The sequence below is a fragment of the Amblyomma mixtum genome, chromosome 2, assembly GCF_055824585.1.
Source record: "Amblyomma mixtum isolate Tamu chromosome 2, ASM5582458v1, whole genome shotgun sequence".
Taxonomy (NCBI): domain Eukaryota; kingdom Metazoa; phylum Arthropoda; class Arachnida; order Ixodida; family Ixodidae; genus Amblyomma; species Amblyomma mixtum.
In genome coordinates, this window is record NC_143013.1 from 21,276,485 (window position 1) to 21,297,800 (window position 21,316).

The following is a 21,316-nucleotide window of genomic DNA, read 5'->3' on the forward strand; positions in this document are numbered from 1 at the left end:
TTAGCAGCCAAGCACTAAACTGTTGAGTACCTTCAAGAAAGAATGTTTATGAAAGAAAGAATTGTTTATATTGGACAGTACGGTCTGACAACGAATGGAGGAAATAATAATGAGCCATAGACACACTCTGCGGCACACTGTTTCAACAAACATGGTTTCCATTATCATTTTTTTGCTACTGACAATCAAGGCAGCCAAGAGAAAATCGACAAACTGACCTTCAGAATCACTCGTGTCCGAGAGGGGTGGTTCTCTCGCGATGTACTGGCGGCCAGCAAGCAGGCTGCTCTCAATGATCGGTCGTTTGTCATCCACGGCTCTTCGGAAAGCCCGGTGGTCTTCCTGTTGTTTCACAATGGTGGCCACATCCCCGCCAATTGCTGGCTGAGCTGACAGCTCCGTCTCCTTTTTGATCACCCACTCCGTCAACTCGCGCAGCGACAGCAGCAGCTGGTTCCAGTGCTCAGCATTGCTTTCGAGCCGATTTCTGATGAGGGAAGGCACGGGGCAAAAACGCATGTCTGGGGACCCAGCCATTGGGGCATTCGCAAGTGTAGAAGAGAGTTCACAACAAAACAAGATGATTACCTCCCATGTTTGTGCAGGTCACGGCCTTCCCATCATAAACATGGCACTTTCCCAAATTTTCTTTTCTTCATTTTGGAATGTTATAGTAGCACTATCCACACGGTTATATTCAATGCAGGACAAAGGTCTCCCTCTCTGACCTCCAGTCAGCGCTATCCTGTGACAGCCAGAGCTGCAATAAATTCACACCTAACAGATTTCCTAATCAAATCTCTTGGCCAGAGTAGATCTCTACCCTGCTATATACCAGGCTCTGTTACCTACTGCAATCCCTTCTTATACTGAGCAGACCATTGGTTATCTGTTCTCCACATTACAAGTCCCGTCCATCTCTATTTCTGATTGACTTCAGTGCCAGATAAATTCTGTACCTGGTGTATAGTTGTATATAGAGCTGCATATGCAGCCGTTTTGACGCATAGTGAAAAATGCTTGATTATTTAACCTTAGATGGGTCTGTCTACCATATCATTTGTATAATCACTTCGAAGCTTGATACTAAAATAATTTACTAAGCATGGCTCCTTTAGAAGACATGAAAGTCAATGAAGCCCTTTCAGCTGAAATAAGAGGCAGTGTTTTCAAGTGAAATGAGCTGTGTTTTGAGCAGTGAGCACTGGCAAACATTTTCCATAAAAATACAATATAAGCAGCGCGCCTTAAAGAGGCAGCTAAAGACCAAACACGATGCACCTTGTCAACAGAACACCTAAATGAAGGCAATAAAACTGTCACCATAAAATAAAAATCTATCCCATAAAGCCAAGAACTGGACTAATTAAAAAAAGTCTTGATTAAGACGGCAAAATATAGAAGTGAATGTCTTAAAACATATACAAGTCACAGATGAAGACAAATGTAAATTGATGCACACATGTACAGTGACAGCAAAAAAGTTAAGCAGTACAAGAAAATCTAAGAGAAAAATCAGCAGCAACATACCGCAAAGACACTGTCCTCATTCGCAGGTTATTCCAGCGGCTGTTCATCTCATCAAGTTTACGGCGGAGGTGGTGCGCGTCATCAGGTCTGTTCATCGACTGCAGTACGTGAGAGCTGCGCTCATTGATGGTCAGGTGCAGGTCTCTCTGGGTGTCTATCTCCCGCTGCAACTCCTGAAAGAGGTCAAGGAAAAACAGGAATTTAGGAAGTGTATTCAGTTTACCAAAACACCAAACTAAGCTTCCAAACCAAACGCAAATTAAAAAAAAAAGCAGACGAACTCAAACACACAAGGCTGCAAGAAGGGTTGTATTCCACACCACAGAAGGTGACCAGCTGCTCATGCACAACTGTGGCATCATTTTTACTATTCCATCCTCCCGAAGATCTCTGAGATCAATCTAGCAGTTACATCAATGTAGGATGCCTCCAGAATGTTATTATGCAACTCAAAAGTTATAATTAAAGGCAGCGAATAAAAGCGAAAAATGTTCGCCACTTTTACAATTTCAATGTTGCATGGAGTTACTGAAATAATTAGCTGTATTGCCCAGGGCATTGATGCACCAAAAGGCATTGTTTTAGCCCTCCCAACCTGCTCCTTTCCCTCTCACCTCCCTTAGGAATTAGGCACATTGACTGCATTGCACAACGGATGCTTTATGTTTCATTGTGCATGCGCACGTGAAAATATAATCCACAGAACAGCTGATGCAATTCCACTGAGACACATAATGAGTAAAGAGAATTTCTCTTACTTTCCAGCCATAAAGGAAACTAGTCTGCCCACATTTCCACGATCAAGCATGAACACAGTAACGCAAGGAATACCAGCACAATTGGACGTGGCCATAAAGTTCAATTATCCCGAGAAACGCATAATTTCCAATTACGCCACGCCAGTATAAGACCCTCAGGTCCCTAAGCATGACCGCAGCACAACAAGAAAACAATCAAGCAAGCAAGAAACCAAACAAACAAAACACGGCTAGCGCTCTGAACATCGTGCACCGCCACAGCGCTTGCGAGCGTGCAAGGAAGCCGACTTCGTAACGAACAAGCAATACTGACCACCTGACACGTCGGGAGTCAAATACAATGGCTGAATGAACACATCAAGTCGCGTGAGATAATGGAGGAAGGGAAGCTCAAGAGAGGCCCTCGATCGCTATCCGAGCTACACGCCAAAAAGTGTGCCGGTAGTCACGCGCTTTCGCAAGGAGCACTGGGAGTCTTTGGCCGACGGCGCAGCCAATGGTAACGGTGGGCGCTGCGGCGTCGTCTGCTACATTGTCAGCTGCGCGTGCGCAAGCGCGCTGAAACAGCGGCCAAGTAGGGGTTCTGAACCCCAAGCAGTGAACCACCCAAGCCTCAACGGCCATCGTGACGATGCAAAGAACGACTGTGCCACCAACAATGCGCTGTGGCAGTTACGCTACGCGACACCAATTGTCTGTTCGTGCCTCCCAAGAAAAAAAAAATATTCCAAACAGACGAATTCAACGTGCAACGTACAGAAGGCGGGTGCGCACCACACTCAAATGCGTCGTTGGAACTGGACATCCACCAAATCGCCCCTCTTACATTCAGGAGAGAGAATTCAGAGAGAAGGGCGGTCGACATGAATAGCAGTTGAGCAGTGGTCAAGTGTATGAGGTCGCAGTAGAAACCTTTAGCTTAGTGGAGATGCAATAGCGTGTGTATCAGCCGGGTGCCTACAGCGCATGCGCAGCGGAAAATGCGAGCTCCCAACTCCTCCTCCCCCTCCTCTCCTCTCTCTCTCTCCCCCCCCCCCCCCCCCAGGTTTCGAGGAAGCAGACCGGACCGTCCAAATCAGGGGGGGGGGGGGGGGGGGCAGGAGGACCGTCCCTTTTAATCGAGACATTTTCTGCGGAAAAAACCTCATTGGCCCTCATTTTTTCGACAAAGAAACTTAAGAGCGTTGTGAAGACAGGACCATCCAGTAAAGGAGTAAACGAGTTGTTTCTTTTCTTTTCCTTTTTTTAATTTTTTTCCCTCGCGTACTCAGTTAGTAGGCGGCAGAAATCCCATCGGCAACACACAACGCAAAGCGTACGTTCACAGCAGACCAGACGAAACAGAAAAGAAACGCGTGCCCAGATTGAGAGGTAAGGCGGCAGAAAAGCGGGTGCTTAAAAAGAGCATCGGCAGCAACAGACGGTACGCGCGCGCGCAGATACCATGAATAATAGACGAATGAACGAGCGCGCTTTCTTACACCAGCGCCACCACGTAGCACTCGTTTCCCGAAACACAAACGTCGAATCGTCGGAGCCACGAAAACGCAGCTCGATATTCACTGACGGAATCTCAGCAGAGCAGGAACTATAGCGGCGCAGGTTTTAGAGCCACGTCGGTGCTCGTAAAAATGAAAACGAAATCCGTTCTTCACATCTGTATTGCAATAAAGAAAGACGGAGAACAGGCACGAAAAGGGGGGAACGATGATCACTTCCCGCAGGACTATACCGAAACGTATACGCTAAATTGAGAGAGTGGATTTACGCCCGGCACTATACACTTGCAGCCGGCACGCTTTCGATATACGATCGACAACCTACAGGGAAACAAACAAAGCAAAAAGAAAAAACAGAAAAGGTAGGTGGGGGGGGGGTAAAATAAACGCGGGAGAACCTTTCGGGAAAGACAGGTATAAGACTGCACGCGGAAGAGACGACGCTCGGAGAGCACGTTTGGGGCGAATGAACGCGGCAACCATGCAGGTGTGTGGGAACAACGTTACGGGAACAATCTCCGCGCTGTATACAACGCCACCAAGACGTATACGCTGTGCCACACGCGCGCGAGAGAGAAAGATTTCGGCGAAGCGCACACGGGCCCGCGCATAGAAGAATGGCGGAAAAATAAGCGCGAACATATATATGAAAGGGTGAACGCCTCGCAGATGCGCTTTTCGTGAAGAGAGAATTAAGGGAGGAACAGACGACAGGCATTCCGAGGCGGCGCTTTCATCTCTTTTTTTTTTTTACCTGCCCAACGCCTCACCAAAAAGTGAACGAAGAGGTAAATAAAGATAGAAAAAAAGAAGGTGCAGCTCAACAAGTAGAGAAAACAAAACCGGAGCAAGCAACGAATAACGCACCAAGAACGCCCATTCCCCAAAGTGCCAAGAAACCTAGTGCAGCGCGATAAATTAAAACGAGGGGAAAGCTTATGTAGTGTACAAGGAAACAGCAAGCGGGAGGGAAGTCGTTAAAATAAAAGAAGCGGTACTTTTTACTGGAGTTCTGAGTCCGTGCGAAGTAAAAATGCATCGTTCGTGCAAGGGGAACAAAGGTATGCATGCCCCCATTGTTTCACTGAGCGCACTTCACGAAGAGGCCGGGCGCACGACGAATTTTTTTTTTTAAAAAAGAGAGAGAACGTAACGTGGAGGACCCATGCAGCGTTACATAGCGACGACTCCCCCACCCCTTCTTTTTCCTTCCCCGGCGATTTCATTGCATTTTTACTTAGAGCCGGCGCACCTCGCAGTAAATCCCTCTCCGAGATTACACCGACGGATGCGGGAGAAGAAAAAAAAATGGGAACAGGAATTGTCGTTAAAGCCCGAGTCACACTGCAGGAACACAACAACGACATGAACCAAACATGTTCGCAAACGAGCCGTCAACAAGTCGCCCAACCAACTCGTCCCACAACTTCTTGTCACACTGCACGAACGGCAGGGAAACGAGACAGGTTGCTGGGATGTTCCCTCGGTTTGACAGCTTCCGGGAACCGGAACAACAAACAAACAGCGTTCGTGGACCCTGTTGGCGCTGTTCGCCGGCCGGGCGAATTTCCTGGCGACACCGCACGAACAAACCAAGCACTTTGCGGTGCTTCACCGCTTTTGTGCCTTTCGTGCTTGGAAACGTCGTTTTCGAAGTGCAAACATGGGCATTTTTTTCAGAAGGTCGTGGTTTTTTTTCGTCGCAATGGTATCTGCCGCGTACGGCGTCTTGCAGGCGGGCGCATGCGGACGGGGAGGCTGCCGTGGCAACCACCGGCTGGCGGATGCCACCGCCGTGGAGAAGCACATTTCCCCGTCGCATTCTTGTGAGCAGTGACGAATGCGGCTTTGTAGGGAGCCAAAAGGAATGTCTTGTGCCGTGTGTAGAGCCTACCTCGGCCGCGAGCACTAGCAGTTTCTTGACGGGGTTGTGCGCGAGATAGCACCACTCGAGCATCTAGCAGCCGCGACAGCAGACGAGTGTGCCACTTGCTCCCGCAAACATGCTGCCGTCGTTCTCCAGCCGCCAGGAAACTGACTTGATCGGGATGGTTGAAGAGAGGAGATATTTATGGGACATCACGGACCCAAAATACCATAGGCGTGATTGGAAAGAGTCCGCTTATCAAGAGATCGCTACCAAATTGGGACCGGACTTCACAGGTGAGCGCGAGTTACCTGTCCTGCTACTTTTGAACGTGAGATGAACAAGAAAGCAGCGCTGTAACCCCCCCCCCCCTATGAAATAGCAATCAGAATAATTTAACTGAGTTCCAGTTTCATTGCAAGAATGATATGTATAATTATGCATTTTTTCACTCTGACAGGGTGGAACAAAGTTAATGAATCTGTCAAGATTGTGGCGTGATTTGTACTGATGTGTACTTAAGGTGACACGTCTCCAATTATTCTTCAATTGGGCAAAAAGCCGGCCGGGGTGGCAATGCATCGTGGAACAGCAGCGCAAAATACGGAATGAATGCATTGAAGTAGACACAGGACGCAAAAAGCAAACGCATGTAGCCCCTGTTTAATTCTGTGTGTTGCGTTTTTTGCGCTGGTCTTGCACATTTATCAAGCTGGTTACAATTGTAATTGTTCAGTTTTGCCTTGTATCGTACCATTTCTGATTCGTATTTTTGGCATGATACGATTTTTTTTAGCCCTCTTATTTTTTTTCTAATGTAAATGTGCAGACCCCACTCTGCTACAACTGGAACCTGTAGTTAGCAGTACTGTAGATAAACAAAATTAGGTGTGGTGTCGGCTGGCCATCATTGTGTCTATTCTTCAAGATTTCTAAAGAGGTGATGCCTTATTTTTTGCAGCCGCAGCAGTCAAGGCGAGGTTTTCAAACCTGCGCTCGCAATTCCAGCGCGAAAACCGAAAAGTTAAAGCGAGCGAAAAATCAGGAGCCGGACAGGAGGATATCTATGTGCCACGATGGGTCCACTACGCGGAACTCCTATTTCTGCTGAGTGGATGCCCGAAGCGTGACAGTCGGTCAAATATGGCATCGGCAAATGTAAGTCACAACTTTGCGCTTCAGTGAAGCCAGTTTTCTTGGGCACTGCACTCTGCCTGGGAAATAAACACTTTCCATTTTTGTGCATGGATGTCTAGGCGTGCCTCTTCCACTCAGTCCCTTTATTTGGTAATGTTATTCCTCTTCAGCGGCATTCTGTGAATAGCGTACCTACTATATTGTAGCTTATTTTCGCTTAATAAAAGAGCCCTACATTCATTGTGTACAGGCCCAGCTGTAGAAATAGTTCGAAACTTTTTATGTTGGCAATCTTTTTCATTGCGACAACTTAAGTTTGATGGCCCATATTTCCTACAAAATCAAGCATGATTTCATTTATTTCTGCATTACTTACCTTTCTAGGAATATAGCATATTATTTACATGTGGTTTCCCTATCCACTACAAGATCTAGAGCTAACTATTTAATAAAGGTCAGGTAGCCACATATTGCAACCCTGTGTAAGGTGTAAGGTAAGGTAACCCTGTGTAAGGTAACCCTGTGTAAGGTAAGGCTACCAATCTCTTGTAGCAACTGCACAACAAAGTACCAGTTTGTTTGTCTTTAGTAAAACTGAAGATTTTTTTATCCTCTCTATAATCTTAATCAATGCCAGAAATTGTTGACATTGTGCGGATTAATTTGCGTTATTCTGTTATACTGTTTATTTTAATAATGCTGTATTTTCAGAGCCTCTTTCATTTTCCTATTCTGCTGTATTTATTTTGAAAATTGTTTTGCTTGCTACTGAATAATATGGTAACACCTTAAATTTTTTTTTCACTGCACTGTGCAAACATTCTAAAAGTGTTTTGTCATGTGTTTTTCCCGCTCTGCCTCTGGTGTCACAATATGTAATCCGGGTTGTAGGTCTCATCAAGAGGCATACTTCGTCTCCGTTCTTTAGCCCATCCTCTTGGCCGTATTGTATAATATGGTGATATAAAATAAATACTTCCACTACTAGCCCAAACAAAAATAAACAATTCAGCAAGCTGGAAGGAATAGAATGAAAGTGAAACTCTGCGCTATTTCTGCTTTATTTCACAGTCGCAGGTTGAAAAAGAGAATGAAGAGGCCGGATCAACAGAGAGTGCTCAGTTGTGCTTCGATGAGACGCAGCAGCCTGTTGACAACATAGAAGATGAGACAGTAGGCACTGCGGTCATGGTGAACGATGGGCCTGCAGACAACGGCTGCACTTCGAGGGGCGCTTCAGCCACTCCACCCATTGTTCATCGGAGAGAGCCTGCCAAAAGAAAGCAGGAGGAAAGTTGTGGCAGCGAAAAGAAGCTACTTCTAGAAGCAGCAGTGCATGCTTTAAATAAGTCTGCGAGTGCCGCTCGGCAAAAAGATGAGTGCGACGATTTTGCTGCAACTATGGCCAATGCACTGCGGCAGGTGCCTGAAGGGCCGCACAGACAAATGGCCTACTTAGCAGGATATAATGCCATTGTAAAGTATAGCATGGCACTTCATAACACACAAGTAGAAATTATACAGGAAGCAGATGAATGATCAGGGACGTAGGCTGAGTGCAGACTCAAACAAAATTCACATGTGCCTAATTTAATACGGTGTTGTGTGTTATAATTGTTCTGCAACCGAAATTAAAATTGAAGTAATGTCATCAGATGTTATGGTATGTCATTTTGTTGTGTGAAGTGAGTCATTTTTATGTCAGTGCATGTCGTATGTGTGTAATTTATGTAAATTCAACAGAGGTGTGGAAGAAGCATGCAGTGCTTTGGGACAATGTGTATTATTTTACCCATCTTTGATTTCCTTTTGTGATGTTAGTATAGAGATAGTGATTTTGTAAGTCTCTTTTCATGAAATGCAAAGCAGATACTTAGTTTACATAGCCTTGTACCAAAAGATTATTCTTGGAGATGATTAATTTTTGCCCATCTTGTTGTGCTACTGTTGCAGCCAGGGCAACGCAGCTTACTCAACCAACTTTCCTGCCATAAGCATGCCTCCCTAAGCTGTGCTCTGTTTTCTGAATAAACCAATAGTTAAAAAAACATACTTTGAGCATTGCATAAAGCTACATTTCCACTACACTGCATGGTGAATGAAGAGCAAAAAAGTGGAGCAAACGCATCATAGTCAGGCTGTCAAGGCACAACAAGAACGTGCAACTTACGCCTTCATTGTGGCAGAAGCTCCTGATTAGGCAACGAGGCGCCACTGCCAGCTGACCTGTCCTTCGTTCACAAAGTACTCCGTGTACGTATCCCGGACAGCCTTGGCATTGACGGAGTGGTTGCTTCCAACTCTTGGGAGCTGGCTCATGGCTCCAGATGGGCTCACACCATCCCTCCAAGAGCCATTGCGTACGTGCCCTATGTATCAGATAGCAGCACCATACATGCGAAAAATTAACTCTTGGTTATAATAATATATTTGTATCAGTCAAGAGAGAGGCCCATAGGCTTGAACGTTTCATGAAAAGCCTTGCAGAAATTTTCTCTGAGCCTGTGATCGTCAAGCCATAAGTGCTCTTGTAATCATTTTAGTGTGTGCCACATGCACTGCATTAGATAGCTCTGTGTTTCAGGCTTTCACATCATGTACAGCAGTTTCAAAACACACATACCTGTCAAAACGTCCTCTACATCCACACTGTCTTGAGGGGTGTAAAGTTGCCGAGTGGTTTTCTTCGAGCGTAAGTAATTGTGCAGTGCTAGTGTAGCAAACACAATGTCTTCCGCTCGCTCAGGAGAGTGTCGAAGTGGGGCGCGGAAAATTTGCCAGCGGTTTGCAAGCACTCCAAAAGCATTTTCCGCTGTCCGTCGAGCGCGGGAAAGTCTGAAAGGGATCGCAAAAATAGAAATAAGGCAACGCTGACTGGTGGTCTGCTACCAAGTTCTGAAGTTGTTTGCAAGCATTCATGGGTACTTATTCATGTTAAATAAAAGTTTTGTTATTAATCTACTCCTTTTGTTATTTTCATGTCATCCAAAATAGTATTTGAAGCAAGGCAAGCAGACATTCATGACAAGTCACACAACTGCATAAAACTTAGTGCTGGGTGAATGAATCGCTATGTGACTTTTTTTGCGCTGAGCGTGTGCATTAGTTGTGATATTAGTAGCATTGGTTAAATGGCAAGCTAAACTTCAGTACTGTGCTTACCTGTAATTAAAAATTCTTTTCTCCTTGGTCAGCTCACCAGCAGGATATGGCCTCATTAAGTAGTGTTTTAGGCCAAAACCCTCATCACCCACGATGACATATGGTGCTGTCCTTTTCGAGAGTGGCAGGACTTCAGCACAGGGCAGCGGTGATGGCTGCACCTCCAAGGCCTTTTTCATCTCGCATTCGCTCCAGACTCCGCTGTCATTTAGTCGGCCATTACGGCCAACATCAGCAAACACAAAATTTAGCTCCGCATCCACCAGTGCCATAAGCACAATGCTAAAGAATCCCTTGTAGTTTCGGTATTGCGCACCGGAGTTGGCTGGTGGATTTATAGCTATGTGCTTCCCATCCAGAGCTCCGATGCAGTGTGGAAATTGCCATAAGTCTTGAAAGCCCTGTGCTATGGCTTTCCACTCCTCGGGGCGGCTAGGAACCTGTAAGAGACATTTTGCTGGTCGTTCATATTCCACAGCAGAATTCTCAGCTGTGGGACACAGTGAATAAGTCTAGCGGTTCAATTTTTCTGCCTGCCACCTGGAAGGTCGGTGGAGATTGGTTGCTTTATTAAAGCCAAGTGAGGTCCCATAAGCGCCACGCCTACAAGTGATCAAGTTGAACCTTTTTGAGCTGACAAACCACAGAGGATGCCGCTACACTTTTATGATTTCTTATTACCTCTACTAATAAGTGTATTGAAGTGTAAGGTTAGATAATTATTTGGAATGGCAGAATTTTAACTTTGCATTAAATTATCACAAAAATATATCAATACACTAACAAATTGCTCCATATAAAATTTTGATCAAATTATTCTGTATAACCAAAACATCTCATGTAGATTAATTTCAAAACAATACCAGATGATCTTTTTAACGTTCACAGATTTTTATTTTCAGAAACTGTGACAGCTACGTCAGTGCTGTTTGTTTAAGTGGACTGTACAGCAAGGCAGGCATGTACGTGATAGACCCCAATAATTATTTGCCTAAAAAAACAATAAAATTCTTAATTTTTACTTTATGAGAAGAGATTATGTTGCAGAATTGAAGGCCGTCAACATGTATAGTGAGCCCAGTATATTTTCTTTATCGGCAATGTGGTTCAAAATATGAAACGCCAAAAAAATACGCACCTCAAAGCTATTGAATTGGCTTTCCCACGTTGCACATTTATAAAATGGGGGCGATAGCATTTTGAATGCTGCAAATAGAGACGCACTTTGTGTATCTTACAGCGTAGAACCAGTTAACAGGATTTCGGTGGCAGTACTACGCACAGTGACTTAGTATAGGCAACTGACACAGCTTTGAAATGCACAATTTTGACTTTCTAAGCTCTCCTGTCTTGTCCCTGTCCTTTTATTCCCGCTAGCACTAATAAAACCACTAATAATATTAATTCTGAAACTTTGAAGCACATTTCCGATAAAACTGCAAAAACTGCACATCTTCGACGTTGACGGCCTTGACTCTTGCCCCCCAAAAATCTCTTGCCCCCCAAAAATCAAAACTAGAAAGTTGATGAGTTCATTTTAGCTACAGAATTAATCTCCAAAGAACGCACCGACGTGTCACTCAGTTCTTAAAACAAAAAATTGTTTAGAAGTCACACTGTATAGTCTCACTTCAGTCGCAGAGCCGACAAATTGCACCATTTACATACCTTCAAGAAATCCTCCTTGAGTTCGGCATATATGGCCTTGCACACATCTTGCACAATCCCAGAGACTGTGTTGTGTTTCCTTCTGAACTGCCACTGTATGGACATTTGACTGTCTCCTGAAAACGAGGTCAAAGATCAACAAATTAGCTGAGATGTATTCATAGAACAGATAGATAAGGACAGAACACACGCAAAATTAGTTTTGCGCTCATGCCTACTCATGCCACAAGCGGGCACATCGCTTTGGGAGTGTGCACTTCACGTACACTACATACGGCAGCGAACGAGGCTACCTCAGAGAAGAAGCTTTCGTAGCGATCTCCCGAGCATAAGAAACTGCGGCGGACAAAAAATTTTAAGCTAGGAGCTCACCTGTGGCGATGTAGCGCAGTCCAATGGCCAGTCGTTCTGCAGCAGGAATGGCAAGGCGGAAATTCGTGTCCTTTTTTTCGATTGCTGGTCTCACTCGGGCTAAAAGTTCTTCGAACGAGCTGGTGTCCATACGTATCCAGCGGCGGTACCCCTCCGCATCTTCTAGGGCCAACTCTCGCATCAAGTTTTCGAAAGCGCCCTGCTCAGGCGCCCTTCGCAGCCAGCCCATCATCCATTTGGAGCGCGGTTTCTTCTGGGGTGGCGGCTCGTCGTCCGAGTCAGAATCGACGGCGCAGTATAGCAGCAAGGATGCTGCTGCAGCAGCCGCGCACGGCGATACTTCCTCCGACATTCTGCAAAACCACAAGCAGCTACGGCAGCGCAAGGTATCGAAAATTTCCGCGGCTGTACACACGCAGCGATCGCGCACGGAAGAGAGCGCGCGAGCAAAGGCAGAGAGGTGGCGGGGAGTGCGCCGGAACTGGTTTTTCTGGTGTGACAGGGAGTTGCTGAACAAGTGGCGCACATGTGGCCGACACATGTCGGCGGGAGACGGCGACACGTTTCCCCACTGTTCGTGTTGACGCGGTGTGACAGGATCGCCAACCCGACGAAAACACTGTTTTGTCGGGCGGGTTGGCGGACTGTTTCCTCAGTGTGACTCGGCCTTAACGAAACTTGAGAGCCAGACCGGAAGAACAAGGAAGATGGCGACGCTCCTTTCAGCGCCGTTCTTTGACGACGGCGCGGGCGCTCAAAGGGCGCACAACTTGACGCAAACCAAGAGCACTCTGAAGGTAATCATCACGGCCAAGGAGCCAGCGAAGGCGTGACAGGGGCGAACAAGAAAAAGAAGCGAAATGAGACCGAAAACAAAAGGCGGTTTGAAAAGGAAGCCGGAGAACAACGGCGGCGATTTTTTTTTTTTTTTTTAAGGTGGCAGGGTAGTTGAAACGAGGAGACGTGCGAAAGCACGTGTTTAGCCTGGTTGGCTCATGGTGTTGCTTTTCTGGGTCGTCGGCACGTCTGGGGACGACATTTGACCCAGGTTAAGCTCTGATCGTGCTTAAGTTGAACGCTCCTCCGAGCCGACCCGAGTTACTCCGAGGCTTCACAGAGGATTCTTGATTGGGACCGCGTTAAGTAGTGCTTTCACAAAGCTTCACAAAGATGCAGTACACACGCGAAGCGAGAACACTAGGCGTCGCACGTCTTAACCATAGGCGTGCACACCGGTCTTTTCATAAAGAGGAATAGGAGGGGGGGGGGGGGGGGGGGCACGTTTATGGCAGGGCCTTGTCGAGTTTTCTGGGGAGCAGGAAACAAGAGGGGAGAAAACTTGCCCCCCTCCCCTCTCTGCACGCCTGTGGTCGTAATTACGCCTCTTGGTGGACAGTCGAGGTCGAGTTGAGTTTTAAATTTTACTACAGCCAAACTACTACTCGCATACGGCGTGCCCTGCGTCAGATGTGACACTTTTCGTGTTCTCTTCTCCGGCGCTCACACTTAGCGCTTGACCCGTCCCTTCGTGTATTTAGTAAAAAAAAAAATAATAAAAAAACGCTACGGCTGGATAGGCCTCATTCTTCTGCACTTCTCCTCTGCCGCTGCTGCGGAAGCCTTTCGTCCGACACTGGTGCGGGGTGTAGAAGCACCGCGCGATGACTGCATTAAGGCAAACATAAAGTGAGATTAACGTGAAACCTAAACTTGAGTAAACCTAAGCTACATATAGAAAGGCAAATAACAAACACATATTCGCTTTGAACACCGCGAAGGTTATAGTTTCGACAAGCACAACCTGGGAGCCGCGGCGGCTCTAGGACTACGAACAGGTAAAGTGGTGATGGTTCTGACATTCGATACATCGCTATCGGCAAACAACAACAACAACAACAACATAATAATAATAATAATAACAATAATAATAATAATAATAATAATAATAATAATAATAATAATAATAATAATAATAGTAAAAATAATAATAATAAAGCCGGAGTTCCCCACGTCGTATGGGGCGATTCCGATCGCGGCAAACAGAAAAAGGTCCGAGAGACTCCGAGATCAGTGCCTGGCAAATGAGAGCACAGCCCGCAGAAGACCACGGTGTCAGAGGCGCAGACGATCGACGCACCGCAGCCGTCAAAGAAAACAGTGCGCGGCAGCGAGCGAGCCGGGCGACGGAGAGCGCTCTTGTGTCTGCGCGTACACGTATACGGTATATTCCCCGCGTGTCCGGCTTGTTCCGCGGGCGGCAGCTCTAAATTAAATTTCCCTGTCGCGGCGGCCGCGGCGAGGCGAAAGAGAAAAAAGAAGAAGAAGAAAAAAAAACGAGCCCCAGCCGAGAGACACGTACTCCCCACTCTTCCTTCTCCGTCCTTTGCCTTTTCGCCTGCCCGCGCAAGACGACGACGGCGGCGACCTGCTTCTTCCCCCTTTTTCCCTTCCGACCCCCACGTCTGTTCTGCGCATTCCCTTTGTCAATCTTGGTTTCGTCTGCTGCTGCTCAGCTGCTCCCGTGGCACGGACGAGAACAGAGGAGGCGGCAGGCAGCGAACGTGTGTGTGTGTCTTGAGTGCGTATGTGCGTCTCCGTTACTGGCTCGAAAAGGAGGGCAGGCACACGAAGCACGGCTTCGCCCCACGAAGACGACAAGTTCGCCCGGCAGCACTTGCTCGCTAATGAAAAGAAGCCACTCTCAGGGCGGCCGGGCGCGACGCCGAGATGCGCGGCGGCTCCTCCCCCTTTCCCTTTTTCTTCTTTCTCCTTCCTCTCCGAGAGCCACTTGTCACAATGGGATTTCGGACGAGAAAGAGAGTACCGTGCGTGTGTGCGTACACAGAGAGCGGAGAACGGGATTCGAGGAGAATCGTTGCTGCTGCTGCCACTCCTCTCCTCCAGCCACGCGCCGGTCTGGGACGCTCCTCGCTGACTCCAGACGACGTCTTCGTTCCATTTTGATTTTCATGTTCTTTTTTACTTCTCCCGGTTTGCCGGCGTTCTTGACGCGGCCCGATAAGGGGACAGGAAGAATCGCGGCCCCGCTCTCGCTACTGCAACGACGTCGCGCAGCCGGCGACGACATGCACGAAACGATCCGAGACGAAGCCAATGCGCTTGGGGAAATAAAAGAAACGGGGCGAGGCAATGGGAAGCTCCGCGTTCTGGCGCGCTTCGTCGTATGGTGTGTGTCACCGACGACGAAGCGGAGCAACTCGCACGTTGGCGGCATATGGTGGCCGGAAATGGAACCGTTAACCACGAACTTGTCGAGCCTTTTATGCTGCTGATTTTTGGCCGGGCGGACTAACTGTAAACAATTTTAACTGTTAACCTAAAATCGCTGTTTTGAGGTCGCGTACAGACGCTTCAACGTAAGGACGTACAGATGCCGTCCTCTGTATATCGCACCCACGGAAATGCGCATTTGTGCTTGACGGTACCACAGAACGCCTCCGTCTTCTTGTATCAGATCGAAGTTATCTGATCGTAGATCAGGGGCTGTATATAAATCACTCCAGATGTCAGTTTCCTGACGCCACAGTGTCTCGTTCTCGGGTTCAGGTAAAGTGTGTCTGAGTCTGTAGGTTCTGCGTCAGCGCGCCAGCCTTGGCGCTTTGGGTAAAAGTATCAGCGGTTTGAAGAAACGAACTAACCCCGCCCCCCTTACTCCTGCCCAGTGCAGTCCTCAGTTCTTTCGTCATTCGACTAACAATAAATTACAAAAAAAAGACGAACAAGACGTAACACCGCGCATCGACATGAGACAATTTTTTTCCGTCCACTTGCTGAGACAAATACGTGATTAGGAACGCGCACTAATTGCTCGTTAATTTATTTATTTAATATTTGTTTCATATATAGTACTGCAGGCCGTTTCGGGCCCAAGGAGGAATGAAATGCAACAAACAAATAACTAAATGCCGAATTGAAGTGAATTTACGCACTGCGCGACGACGACTCACCCGCATGCTTCAAGACGCAGCACTGTTTTTCATCTAGCTAGCCAGCGCCAGAGTCCACTAAAATACATGGAGAAGGGTCCGAAAGATGTTAAACGGAAAACTACGTAATTTACGTTTTACGGATTTTCTTCTGTACTAAAAGTACACGGAATTTCCGTGATTCAGAACACAATGTCCGTTTTAAGGATTTTCTGTTTTTATTCAAGGTGTCCGTTTGATGAATTACGGAAAGTGGTCGGCAACGCATTGCCTCCTGGTTTCTGCGTAAATTGAACATTTTTTTTCCTTACAGTGTACGCTTTATGACGCAGTACTGTTTTTCATCGAGCCAGCCAGCGCTGCAGCTCGCGTGCGACGTCGCCTGTGCCGCAAGTGCAGCAAGCAGCCCGCGGGAACCGGAAGCGTCGCCCACCTCGGCCAGGCATGCAAACTCTTCCTCGAGGGTCGCACTTAACCGGACGGGCTGGAGTGCTTGTCCAACAACCCCCGCATCGCAGAGTTGTTACACTTCCTGTCGCCGCAGACCGGGTAGCACCCGAGTTGTGGCGGCAGCGGCGGTGCCCACACGAGACCCGGCTCCGCTTCCGTTCGCAGCTCTCAACACCCATTGCGCGGGCTTCCCCCGCTCAACAAACTCCTCCTCGTCGAAGCCTTCCTGCGGCAGCTCTCTCACGGTCGCGCCGCCAGACGCCACCGCGCTTCAGCGGCGCTATCGACCCGTAGAAGCAGCACGCGGGTAGGCCTCCGTTTAACATGCCACTTAGGCCGTGTCAGGAGGCCCTCGCATGCTTGGCGCCTGTGTTCGGCCACGCCTCCGTTCTCGCGCGCTCGGGCACAGTTCGCTTCGAGTTCCTAACTAGCCGTGCTTTCGTTACTATTTTATCTAGCGCATTAAAGAAAATACGACGCCTATGGGGAAAAAAAAATAAAACACGAGGAAAGGATGCCGCTCTGCAAACTCGCTCGCGAAGTACGCCTCTTCGCTTTTGACAATGGACTCGCGAAGTTCGGGTCACCGTAGCTGCCCTTCAGCAATCAATCTGAATCGAACATTTCTTTTTCTTTCTCTTATCTTTCGGGACTTGGTCAGGCCAACAAAGCCGGCATAGAGAAGAAGGGACTAGTGATATAATTATTACGCACAGCACGCGCGAAGGTTAACAGCAAAAAGGAAGAGAACAGAACTAAGGGACACGCACGCCAACCGTCCACATTCGCGTTCAAACTGCCCGTGCACTCTGTACACCCTCGGATGGCTTCGGCAATCACGTTGAACCGCACTTTCGGCGGCCACTGCCACAAAAATTAGTCGAACATATTCCAGTCAGACCACACGGCTCGGGGACGCAGGACTCCCGCGCGCAGTAATTAAATCCCGGCACCACGCGCGGCACGCACACACGGCAGAGCATGCGCAGTCTATTCCTCTGCTGTGCAGGGAGCGCAAGGAAGGGTGCCAAGAGCCCCATTTTCCCCAGTTTTCACTCCCTTCATTACTGCTCTCAAGCTGCGGTTCAGCAAGGAGATTTACGGTTGAGACCGGAACCGTGTGCTTTTCCTTGCCTCACAAGCCTGCCATTAGAAAGTTTTCATTTATTAAACCATCCTACGTTAAAAGCCACGACAGGCAGATAGCAGTGTGAACAACTGAATGAAATTAAGGGGTTAAAAAAGCACTATATAATCCGGCGCTACTAGGGCGACGAGACGAAATAAGCTCTCTAAGGCTTTTCTCCTGCGTCCGCCAGTCAGGCGATCGCCACAGCAGCACTTTTCCTTTCTTTTTTTTTATATTAAATATCATGCAACAGATGTCGTGCAGTGGATTAAAACCGGGCGTATGGAGGCGACGATATCGAAACAGTGGATGAACTGAGCATAAATAGTGGATGAACTGAACCTAAAAACCATTCACGTACACGCCCCTATCGAGAAAAAACAAAAAAGGAAATGAAAATGCAGAGGAACTTGCAAATACGAAACTATAGAATGGGCGCATGTACGAGCAGTGATAAACCTTATACGCCTGGTTCAGTAAACAAGGAAACGAGCGTACACTTCAAACAGAAAGGAGTAAAAAGGGAGTAAACTGTGGTCCAGTGCACTCACTTTTACAAGAGAGAGTGCGCTAGTGGACAGTTTTCTCCTTTTTTATTCCCACACAGGCGTATTCGTGTTTATAGTGCACAGTACAGGGAAAGGCCTGCTGCGATAGTCACTCGCGTAAGTGGTATATAGTAAAGAAGCCCGGGGGTCTAATAGAGACACGAAAAGGGTTCCAGCTTCCGCGGTCTCCTTCGAGCCCAGCCTGTCCCCTATAGATTCCCCACGCCGAGATGTCAAGCAACTTGGAGCGCTGCACTCGCCGTATACCTCCCTTGCCCCCACCCCATCCCCCGGTCTCAGCTGCAGGAGGCGCCATCTACCCGAAAGCAGAGTCGGCAGTTAATAAGAGGAGGGGCCGGGGAAAGCAGCTGCCGCCGCGCCGTCAACCGCAACGATCAATATAAATTAGCCCGAGCCCCCGGGCCAACACGGCTAGCGCTATATAGACGCCATTCCTCCAAGGTGGATGGAGTGTGTGTGTGTGTGCTGGGAGAACGGACCGTGGGTGCGAGCTAGTGGTGCTCGAACACGGCCGAGGAGACGCGTAGGGCGGGGGAGGGGGAGCTAAGCGCTGTTACAGCGATACGTGCTCAATCTTCATTTTCCTTTTCTGTGCCGATGACGTTTTGCTTTTCGCCATCCTTTCCTCGTTCTTAATAACTTATCTCTTTTTTTATCAGCTCGTCTCCCTTCGTTTTCACGAATGCTGCCAATTCACACTAAGGTTTTTCGATATTTTAGTGCCAAGGGCCCTGGCTATGATTGGTAGCACAAATATATGCAGCGAAGACATAAAAAGAATGGCTACGGACATTGTACCGCGAGCCTTCACTGGTTAAGTAGCGTAATTTGAGAGACAAAGCGTTCTTCACTTGAATACGACAGAGCTAATGATATGTTCGCAGTTCGAAAGCAGAGAAACGTAGAAACACGCGCGTAAATGCGCACACAAAGGCTGAATCACTATAACATGCCGCGTGCGCGATATTCTACCTATCTTCAAACGCCTACTCTTACGGAGAAAGATATCGAAGATCGTTCAGCTATACGTTCGCGACATAAACGTAAAAATCAGGCGCGACACTTAAACGTGACCACTGCACAATCACCGGAGAAGCCTTTCTATAGACCTTGCACTTCAACTGCGAAGAAAACACACTAAAGCGCGTGCAGCGGCACAGCAGGAGCGAGACCGAACTGGAGCTGCATTCACAGCGCTGCAACGATCGCCGCAAAACGTATACGCGCTCTATGTAAAATGGAGTTACCAAATCGTAGTACAACAGACGCGGAAAACATGGACAACACGGAGCGTATAAAGGTCCGTGACAGCGAGCCGTTTAAGCTTGCCAGGGGAAAAACAGTAGGTGCGCGAAGAGCGCTTGATACGACGTGATCGCAGGCCGCTGGCGGACGCGGGACCCGTGGCAAGGCGGGGACAACGCTTAAGGAGAAAGGGAGAGAGACAGAGAGAGCAATCGCGGCCAGCGACCGCGTAGAGCATGTCATCCGCACGTGGCTTCGGGATATAAGAGACCATTCCTCACGGGGAGGGCAGCTGAACAGCGAGGAGGGGTCGAAGGGACATCGTTTCACGGGACAGACGAGACTTCGCTGCGACGCGGACCGCATCCATCTCGATTAGCCATCGACCTCCAATACATAGCACGCGGCACAGGAGCTTTGCTATGGCCCTCACTCGACTATACACGCGCCGGTAAGCTGCCTTGTACTACGGTAGCGCATCACCCTACTTCAATCAATCAATCAATCAATCAATCAATCAATCAATCAATCAATCAATCAATCAATCAATCAATCAATCAAATGCTGTTTTGCTCACAACAATAATAATAACAAACATATCAATAAGAACATTAGTGAGCTGCTGACGCACTCGGCAAACTTTGAATTACTTGCCTGTGAGGCACCAATACCCTCCCCCCCCCCCCCTTGCTTTTATTTTGCTGCTCCAATGGAAAGCAGATAAGAAAATTGGATTACCTGCTCCGAGTCCTATCATTAAAACAACGATGCACACGAGGAAAAAAAAGAGGCCAGTTAACCGAAACTCGCCAAAAAGAAAAACGATATCTACATAACTGTACTGTGAGTATGAGAAAGAAATTGCAGGCGAACGATCTCGAAATTCCCGTCGGCTATTTCAAAGGGGAAAGCTATATAAATACCCAAACAGTCAAACGCTCTCTGACGTATTTGCCTAAGACCCCGTCGCCTAACAAGACGGAATGCACGACCTCTCAAGAAATGCTTCGAAAGAGAGAGAAAGCTCCCGACTCTGAAACCAGCACTTGAATTCCACCACTCCTTTGTGGGACCAGTTTAATAGAATCTGCACAGAATTTCTGCAGTGAACCTTTTCTAAGAGCACGTATTTCACCTAGCGAGGAAAAACAACAACAAAATAAACGAACATAAAAGAACAAAGACAGTGCAAGTGGCTGGACGCTATACGCACTAACAGCACCGTTCTTCGAAACGAAACCGTATATCCTTACGTAAATTTTCATTACCGAACACAGAAAACTTTGCGGTTTTGAAACCCATCAGGTTCAACAAACGTGGCGGACTGGCAACGGTACGATTTCGAAAACAGTTGCGAGTCCACAACCGCAACAATTGGAGGAAATTATTCGCTCGTGCCATCAATGTTCGTCCACTCGTGAAACTTCAGGAGCGAGAAAACGGTGACATATGTTTAGCCCCCATCCCCCTTACCCTATAAGCGGAGATTCGTTCAGATATGATTACACACACACTTAGCGACCAGTGACACTTTTCCGTAGAAAGAAAGAAAGAAAGAAAGAAAGAAAGAAGGAAAGAAAGAGGAAGAAAGAAGGAAAGAAAGAGAGAAAAAAAGAAAGAAAGAAAGAAAGAAAGAAAGAAAGAAAGAAAGAAAGAAAGAAAGAAAGAAAGAAAGAAAGAAAGAAAGAAAGAAAGAAAGAAAGAAAGATAATCGGATCTCAACCCGATTCTCGGCAGTAGTGATCTGATAATCTCGGGACGCGCCGAACTGGCCTCAAACGGCGCAGTGCTGTTCACAGCCTGAGAAGCACTCTTTACTGTTGCGGTGTCGTCACTTTGGGGACGGCCCGGAAAGTACGGTGAGCTCCGGTATAAAATGAAACTAGGAAGTGGTTGGGGGAGCTTTCTGGCAGTGTCCTCATCTACCATCTCTCTTCAAGAGATGGATGCCCCCCTCCCCAATAGAGACAAACACATGCTACT

At 47.6% G+C, this 21,316-nt stretch overlaps 3 protein-coding genes across 11 annotated transcripts in view; 1 reads left to right on the plus strand and 2 right to left on the minus strand.

The window, feature by feature from the left end:
• The window catches only part of Dys (Dystrophin), a 447,573-nt gene that overhangs the window by 20,651 nt on the left and 405,606 nt on the right, over positions 1–21,316 (minus strand). For all 9 annotated transcript variants that reach the window (XM_089570782.1, XM_089570779.1, XM_089570783.1 and 6 more), the window contains 2 exons: positions 1,531–1,703; positions 219–487 (listed from right to left, as the gene is read on the minus strand). In XM_089570782.1, the coding sequence (XP_089426908.1) occupies positions 219–487; positions 1,531–1,703 (442 nt within the window). The remainder of the gene's footprint in view (positions 1–218; positions 488–1,530; positions 1,704–21,316) is intronic.
• Positions 5,895–9,798, plus strand: LOC149358643 (uncharacterized). Its single transcript, XM_089570788.1, has 3 exons — positions 5,895–5,950; positions 6,616–6,812; positions 7,863–9,798. Exons 2-3 carry the CDS (start codon positions 6,798–6,800, stop codon positions 8,328–8,330), a joined length of 483 nt encoding a protein of 160 aa, XP_089426914.1. The 5' UTR covers positions 5,895–5,950; positions 6,616–6,797; the 3' UTR covers positions 8,331–9,798.
• On the minus strand, positions 7,835–10,031 carry LOC149358644 (uncharacterized). The gene is made up of 4 exons (XM_089570789.1): positions 9,954–10,031; positions 9,415–9,626; positions 8,962–9,160; positions 7,835–8,061 (listed from the first exon to the last, which is right to left on the minus strand). Exons 1-3 carry the CDS (start codon positions 10,007–10,009, stop codon positions 8,988–8,990), a joined length of 441 nt encoding a protein of 146 aa, XP_089426915.1. The 5' UTR covers positions 10,010–10,031; the 3' UTR covers positions 7,835–8,061; positions 8,962–8,987.